This window comes from Arachis duranensis, chromosome 8 (genome assembly GCF_000817695.3).
Source record: "Arachis duranensis cultivar V14167 chromosome 8, aradu.V14167.gnm2.J7QH, whole genome shotgun sequence".
NCBI lineage: Eukaryota > Viridiplantae > Streptophyta > Magnoliopsida > Fabales > Fabaceae > Arachis > Arachis duranensis.
Genome location: NC_029779.3, coordinates 27,260,680 through 27,269,295, shown reverse-complemented (window position 1 = coordinate 27,269,295; position 8,616 = coordinate 27,260,680). Strand labels below are relative to the sequence as shown.

The 8,616-nt window shown below is 34.5% G+C and overlaps 1 protein-coding gene across 1 annotated transcript in view; it reads left to right on the top strand.

Annotated features, from left to right (window-relative positions):
- Positions 1-242: 242 nt before the first annotated feature.
- The window catches only part of LOC107461715 (helicase protein MOM1), a gene marked incomplete in the record, with an annotated part of 12,801 nt that continues 4,427 nt past the window's right edge, over positions 243-8,616 (top strand). The window contains 12 exon segments of the mRNA XM_052252597.1: positions 243-356; positions 457-531; positions 785-1,285; positions 1,650-1,695; positions 2,004-2,119; positions 2,947-3,140; positions 3,295-3,428; positions 3,517-3,813; positions 4,772-4,984; positions 5,515-5,688; positions 7,020-7,914; positions 8,110-8,231. Coding sequence (XP_052108557.1) covers positions 807-1,285; positions 1,650-1,695; positions 2,004-2,119; positions 2,947-3,140; positions 3,295-3,428; positions 3,517-3,813; positions 4,772-4,984; positions 5,515-5,688; positions 7,020-7,914; positions 8,110-8,231 — 2,670 coding nt within the window.

Sequence of the window (8,616 nt, the reverse complement as noted above, 5' to 3'; positions counted from 1 at the left end):
ATATATAGTAAGACTGTAAAGATAAAATATCTTATAACTTATTTTCGAGCGTACAAATTGGAAAATAATTGCCATCTCTAACTTTAAATCCTAACAGCGGCGTTTTATAAACCAACATTACCTTATAAGGGATCAACAACAAAATTCTTCGGGAAACAGTATAAGTTAATCTTTTTTGAAAAAAAAAAAGCGTGTTGTTTCCAAATTGCATTGGCTCCCTTTTCCAAATTATAATCTGCTCTGAAGTTTGAAGCATCATTACATTCATACACTCCCAAAACCGAAACCACTCCAAAAGAACTCCCTCCTTCTCTCGTCGCTCTCGCAGTTTGCAGCCCCAACTATAACAATTCTTTGTATTCATGAACATTCCTTCTCCTGCATTAGAAATTTATTATTAGTAAGGTTTCTCTACTTTTTGATTTTATGTTAATCTATTTTTATTTTTCTAAATAGGAGTAATTTTTCCCCGATTTTTTTGGAGCCTCTTTTCGTACCTCGGTGGTTTTGCTGTTTGTGGATTTCGATTCGGTTTGTGGAACTCCTTTCTAACTAGCATTAATTTTATTTTATTTTAATTGTTCTTTCCTTTTTGGCTTTTACGCTGAAGTTGAAAAGTGAAAACCCTCTTAATCTCTTGTGCATTGCTTTGGACTGCGTTGATTTGGCTTGCATCGTGAGTATTTCTCATGTGAAGTTCTGAATTACGTTGAAAACTGCATGTTTCGTCGTTTGTTATTTCCCTAGGGTTCTGATATAAGTATTATTCTGTTATGCTTTACAGGCAACAATGTGCTGCTAAACAGATGGCAAATAGTACATGTTCTAGCTCAAGTTCAATGAATTCAAAACAGAAGCCAATAAAAGAAAAGAGTGTGAAACAATTGACATTTGAAGCTAAGGAAGTCAATGACAATGAAGAGCACGATTTGGGAACTTCACACTTAGAAACAAAGAGAATGGATGCTCGTTGGTACCGGTCTCTGTTTCGAAAACCAAAAAATGGTAAGGTTGAGGTGCCTCAAAGGGTTCAACCTGATATCTTTAGAAACGAGACAGCACAAATGCCAGAGTCAAGGAATCCATTACTGGATGAAGATTTAGTTAGGAAGGATGTTGGGCATGATGGAGAAAAATCGACTCATTCTAAGAGAAATGGAATCATGTTGGACACGGGTTCAGATCTTTCTACCACATTGGCTGATGATGATGATTGCAACCTCATCCCTTCAAGGTTGCGTGACAATATTGTAGGGACTGGTGGGTCATGTTCCAAACGGAGAAGGTACTTGTTGGGAAATGATATTTGAATCTATGAATTAATTTAGTTATGTAGCAGTGATTCTGAATTAGAATGAAATTGGTGTTATATTCATTCTGATCCTTAGATGTGATCTATTTCTTTTGCCGTGCCAAGCAATATTTTTAGCTAAATTCATGACGAAATGAGAAATTTCAATACAAACATCTCTTACCCTTCTTTCTGGTTTCTGATGGTGTTGTGTTCTCTTGTCAAATTAGCATATGTGATTGTGGAAAATATGTAAACATGTGCGGGCTAAATTGTTCTTGTTGGATTATATTATAAGCACATTATTTCAGGTTGTTTGTGGGTTTAAAGCCTCAATAATTGATTCTTTTCATTGCAGGTTGGATTGTGATCCTGTGGTCTCATCTAACCCTTCTACAACTGAGGTTGGTTGGATTTAGTTTTTCCTCATTATTCTTTTTCATCTTTGCTTAACGTTTATTAGAAAGACTTTGCAGACTATTTCAAGCTCATAATTTAGATCTATTTGTGAAACCATGCTGAACTGATGACTCTTAATTATCCATGTTCTGGCATGGCAATTGGCACCTTGTTAAAATAGCTCATAATTTGTAAATCACAAGTGGCAAAACAGTTTAAAATGATAACCATGTGAAATCATTGATGTCTGTATTGTTATTATTCATTTGTGGCATAGTCCTTGGCTCCTTGCTCACATTACCTTTGGCATTAGCTTCAGGATGGAGTTGATACTGATGCAAGTGTGTTGCAAAAGGAATATCCTGTAAATTCACCAAAAGAAGTCACAAAGCACACCTGTCTAATTTGCAAGAGTGGTGGACAGCTACTGTGAGTACACTTCTTATAGTGTTTGGTTCATGCAAGTACTGTAACTTTTATATTAAATATTAATTATCTAGAACCATGATAGATGTGATGTGTTTATTTGATGCTTTTGTCTGAAATTATTGTTTTCACTATTTTGGCTCGTCTTGTAATTTTTTTTCTCCTTTCTACATTTTATAACTGCAGTCATATGGAGTTGTTAATATCTAGTTTGATGGTTTCAATAAAAAAGAAAGGAAGAAAAAAAAAACAAACAAGCTACTTTGTTGGATTTTATATGCCTTTTAAATTATTAACATCAATTATAATCAATTCAAATTAATATACTGACATGTAAACATAATTGATATACATGATATAAACTAGATTTAATAGGCATGATCATGCTTGGTAAGTCACCTTTTAGTTTTTTGAGTCGCACCTTCCTTTTCTTTTATTTGCTATGTATTAATCTGAATTGTTATTTATATTGAATAGGAATAGTTAGAAATTATATTAATTTTAAAAAAAAACTACAGATTCTAACAATGAATATATAAACTAACTTGATACCAACCAAAGATTGGGTTATCAAAACTACTAGAAATGTGTATTTTTGTCAAGTGGACCTAGCCCCCTTAGACACCGTCCGAGCTCATACTTGGTAGTTTTGTAGGATGAACTCAATCTTTAATGAGTATGAAGTTAGTTCACCTCTTCAATGGTTAGAATAGGTTAAAGGAAACAGTGTTCAACCAAATCCTTTCAAGTGATATGCACATGCCAAGCTTAATAATGTGTAACATACTAACATCTTAAGTGCATAATTTAGACTTGACTGTGCGTTGCAGGTTTTGTGGTGGAAAAGGATGCAGCGGGTGCTACCATTCTTCTTGTCTTGAGCCACCCCTGGTCGATGCCTCCATTGGAGTTTGGTATTGCCATTTCTGTGTGAGGAAGAAGATTGAACTTGGTGTATATTCTGTATCGGAGGGAGTAGAATCAATTTGGGATGTCAAAGAAGTTTTGACATCAAATTCTGATGGTACAAATAATAAGCATTGCCCAAACTATTTTCCTTTTGAATGTTCCCTACTTCTGTCATTACTTTGAATACTTGAAACTCTTCTATATCTACACTTAGACTGTGCTTATGTATGGGGCATATTTAATTGTTTGTTCTTTGGTATCTCTATTAGGGTCTACTCTTGCTCGGAAAGAATATCTAGTGAAATATAAAGGCGTTGCTCATGTTCATAATCGATGGATACCAGAAAATCAGTTACTTCGTGAAGCTCCTTCACTTCTTAAAAACTTTAATATGAAAAATCAGGTTTTATTTTATTTCTTAATCTTTTCTTTGAGATTTATAATTGCTATGCTACTGTGATTGTATTTTGCTGAGAGTTCCGTTACTTCAGGACCGAAGGTTGAAGCTAGAATGGAGTCTACCTGATCGTCTGCTGCAGAAGAGAGCAATAATCCATTCCACACAGCAAGATGATCACAACATTAATGATGGAGTTCAAAACTTAAACTGTTGCTACGAATGGCTTGTGAAATGGCGTGGTCTTGGTTATGAGCATGCTACATGGGAGTTGGACAATGAGTTGTTTCTTCGTTCACCTGAAGGTCAGAGGTTAATCAGAGGCTATGAAGAGTGTTTCCAGAGAGCAAAGAGAGCAGCTTCTTGCTCCAGAGTAGATAATGTGCCACAGGTAATGTTCATGAACATGACTGTCATGAGTGTAAAGACGGATTATTTTAATTATGAACTAGATAATTTTTATGATAAAATGTTAATAATAATAATATCATGTACATCTAACACATAATTACAGATAACTCAACTATTTAGTAGTGATAGATATCAAAATTCCATAGTAGTGAAAATATTCATAATTAAATTTAATAATAATATCATAGCCAATAGTGTAAACTCTAATACGAGGCATACAGTCAATTCAATTTAGTCTGCAAATTCTAAAAAGCACAAATCTTTGTTTTCTAGTCTATAGTCATCTCATCCAATATTAGTATGATTAAAATTTGCAGCAAATTACGTTGTCCTTTGAGGTTTGATGAAATTTGTTGCATCTCTCTCTAATTACTTTGTAGTATGTGACATTAAACCTCTCTCAAACATAGCACTAATCAGCACCCAGAAAGAGGCCAATGTAGCCTGGTAAAATATATAGGGGTTGTGGTGAGTTTCACTAAACTTAAAGGGAGTTCAGTATACTTTGCTGTTAAATTTAGGGAGAGATCAGTAGATTCAGGGTTTGATGTACTGAAAAAAGGTTGAACTGGGGGTTGGCCTGGCTTAATTCTTAGTCTAAAGCCATTTTTCCAGTTGGATTGTGTGAGATGCGGTGCTGACCTGGTTTAAGATTTTGGATCCTGGATCAATCAAATTGCAACAGAATCATGATTCTGGTGCTGAAATGCTTAGCTGATTGAGGATTTATTAGCTTGCTTGCAATCTTAAATTGGATAGATAATCACTTTACATTGGAGCATGAGCAATCAGTCTGTGTGCTCCACATATTATACGTGAGAGGGTATCCTGGATTTTTTCTCTGGACCTAGAATATGTTTTAGCCTGCTTAATTAAAAGTGTGTTTCCTTGTATTCTTGCTCTAGTATTGTTTTCTAATACCTGATTCTGGTAACAAGATTGATCAACTCAAGGAGCGGCCGTCAAGTCATATTGCATATAAGTGCAAGTCGGACTCTTTCAAGTTTATTGAGTATTGGGTTCCTGTCCAGATATCTCATGCGCAGCTTGAGCAGTATTGTGCTACTTTACATTCAAATGCTTCAATTCTTCGTTCATCAGCAAAGACGGATATCGATGCCCTTCGTGACATTATTATTACGGCCCGAAAGGTTAGGCTGCACCTTCCGAGTTACTTTCATAGTCGATATAAGATTGACAATAGATATAGGTTTCATTCAGGTTCTAGCTATTTTATACTGTAATATGTATATATGTCTGCTGCTGTTGCTGTTGTTGTATGTATGTAATTATGTATGCATGTATGTTTGCACCATATTCAATTGGATGCTTATGGGAACGCTATTCTTATTCCTCTCTGGTCTGGATTATAATTTTATGATTTCAGGTATGGTTTATCAATTGTAATGAATTGGGAACATATTTAATTCATTAATGACTGGAACATCTTGTTTTAAATTCGTGTTGCTAAATTTTAGATCTACTTTAAACTCTAAAATGTTGCGATGCATATATGAAGTACATCTGGTGTTTCTAATTGAACTGAACATTAGAACAAATTGAAGACATTTATTTTTTGAGTTGAGTTGTGTTCCTGTAATTTTTCTCGAGTTTAATTCCAAATTTAAAGCTTTTGTATATTTTCTGAACAAGGTCATTTGTTGTTTGTATCACTTGACAGTGTTGTATTCATCCTTCTATTGTTGATCAAACACTGAAAAGTCGACTTACTGTTGGTCTTGATGAGGCTGAATTCATCGATGTTGATATAAAAGCAAGTGGCAAGCTGCAACTACTTGATTCGATGCTCATGGAGTTGAAGGCTAAAAGCTTAAGGGGTCTGATTCTTTTTAAGGTATGCATTTGTACTCTATCATCCCGTCACATCATCCACAGGTGTTTGCTAAGTATTTGTTGAACTTAAGTTCTAAATTCTAATCGTCATAGCGAAATTGTCTCTCCATATTTTCTACTTTCCTGGGTACTATCCTAAGCTTAAATGCTTATATGAATCAATTTCTATATTCAAAAACGCTTTTCCTTTTTACTTTAAATAGAAACATTGAAGTAGAGATTTCAAGTTTGTTTATATAGCATTGTGCTAATACTACTATTGCCAGTTGTGGCACATTATTGATCCTGAATGTAATTTTACTGCAAATTGTTTGCCCAAACCACAAAAAAAAAAAAAACTCCAAATCGGGAGGGATTAAATGTGGAAGTTTTAGGGGAATTGGATGGAAAATATTCTATCACAAATCATAAGTTCATAATACTGCATAAAATTACCTATTCAAAGAATGGAAATCTATTATATTCTGCTAACATTCCACTCCATCACAAAACACCAGTCCATACATGCAGATGTGAATCACATGATATTTTAAATTAGTTTTAGAGCAACATGTCAACAATTTTTCCATTTTTTTAAAAAATATCTTAGTACAGTGTTGCTTATTGAGTTCTCTTTATTTTTCTTCGCTTTATCACATATATGCGAGATGACTATCAGAAACACTTGGAAATATATTTTTATTTATAAATGCAATATACTTTTACGATTATGCTACATGTATACCAAAATCAATTACCAAAGTCAGCCACTAGTATAAAATACATATTGGAATACAAATACGCATTGAAAATAAATTAAACCACACGTTTATTTATACACATATATATTGGTGTCTGATTTTAGTGGCTGATTTTGGTATACGAATAGCATATTAAACAATGATTTTGAATTTAGTCCCTTAAAAAAATTTGCTTTGATTTTGGTCTATCTTAACTTTTTTGGTTTTTGTAAGTATTCCAGAATATGCTTTTTCTGCTAATTTATTATTATTATTATTATTATTACTAAGTGATAAGAACAACCTAATATATTGGGCTGAAGGGGGACAAAAACTAAACAAAAATGTTATAACTAAAGGTAAAATGCTGAATTTATTGGGACTAAACATATTCAAGGCCATTTTTATTAATGAATACAATAAAATGTGGCCAAGTTCTGAAGGCCTTGATTTTTTGCTTTGCATTCACTGCTTTCTCTGATTTTCTGATTCTCTTCTCGTTAATTGTGTTATCTTTGGTGAGTACATGAGGAGTGTGATATCTCCTTTTTCTCGTCCATTCTTTGCTTGAGGTTAGGTTGTTTTGAGTTATGAAATTGTTTTGGATTTGCAGTCTATTGGTGGTTCTGGGAGGGTTTCTGCAGGAGATTTTTTGGATGACTTGTTACGGATAAGATTTGGTCCAAACTCGTATGAACGGGTTGACAAAGGTCTTTTAGTGTCCAAGCAGAAAGATGCCATGAGGAAATTTAACAACAAGGATGATGGACGGTTTGTTTTTCTGTTAGATGCATGTGCCTGCCGTCCAGGCATCAGATTATCATCACTGGATACTATTATTATATTTGACAGTGATTGGAACCCAACTAATGATATAAGATCCCTTCAGAAGATAACAATTGATTCACAGCCCCAAGTGATAAAAATATTCCGCTTATATTCAGCCTTCACTGTGGAAGAAAATGCCTTGATCCTTTCAAAGCAAGATAGGATACTTGACAGCAATTTACTGAACATAAGCAGGACTACCTGCCAAATGCTGTTGATGTGGGGAGCTGGTTCCCTATTTGATGATTTGAAAATTTTCCATCACAGTGAAACTTCTGTTTTGGGTCAGAAATCTTCATCTGGGCAACAACATCTGACAGAAACAGTCCGTGAATTATCATCAGTACTATCTCAGGACGTTGAAACAAGAAACTGTTCAGTTTTATTAAAAGTCAGGCAAAATGGGTCAACATACCGGGCAGATTTTCCTTTGCCTGGTGAGATGAAAAATAAGATACTGGAGGAAGAGCTTCCCCATATTTTTTGGACAAAACTTTTTGAGGGGAAACAGTTTAAGTGGAAGTACTCTTGTAGTTCATCTCAGCGGAGCCGAAAGAGAGTAGATCTTTTTGATGGTAGTGGAGGTATATCAAAAAAGCGCCGGAAAGTGAAAAGCAATCTTATGGACCAGCCTTCTTCAAAATCTGAAGGTTTTAAGTTATCTACTGGGATCAAGACAGGTTAGTTTTAACCTCTGTTTTCACTCTTTTATGACATTCCTTGATCCATTGAAGTTGATAAATATGAGTTATTGTAGCCTTTTAAGATCCAGCAAATAATGTCTCTCAAATCTAGTGTAGTTCTTCTACTTGTGATGGTAACCTATTGCATCTTAATGTGTCCTTACACATTCTCTTTGCTTGATCAAACTTCAGATAGACTTGGATTTGATGATGTCGAACATGAGGAAACAACTAGACTGCGTGATGAGCAGAGGAGCTTATATCTTTCTCTGAAGCCAGAGATCAAAAAGCTTTGTGGTGTTCTTCTTCTCCCTGTATGGACAGTGCTTTTCTCTTTGTTGTTGTTTTACTTGTTTTTTGTTCTCTGCTGGTCCCTTTACTGTAATAAGATTGCAACGTTTCTGTTTTGGATAGAAAAGGAATTTCATTAAAGAGAAGAGCAGATATCAATGAAATTAACGATTTGTTATAATGAATTCACAGCACAACTTACAGAAGTTGGAATTTTGGACACTTTTTCAAATCTTCAAATTTTTTGTTGTTTAATTCAGTGTAGTTTTGGCCATCTAAATTAATGTTGCACACAGTTCTTCTAATTCAATCCTGCTTCCTTCATTTAGTAAAGAATGGCCTTCATATTTGGACTACCAATGAGTTTGGTAGCTTCGTTTGTTTTTTTTTTTTTGGGGGGGGGGGGTT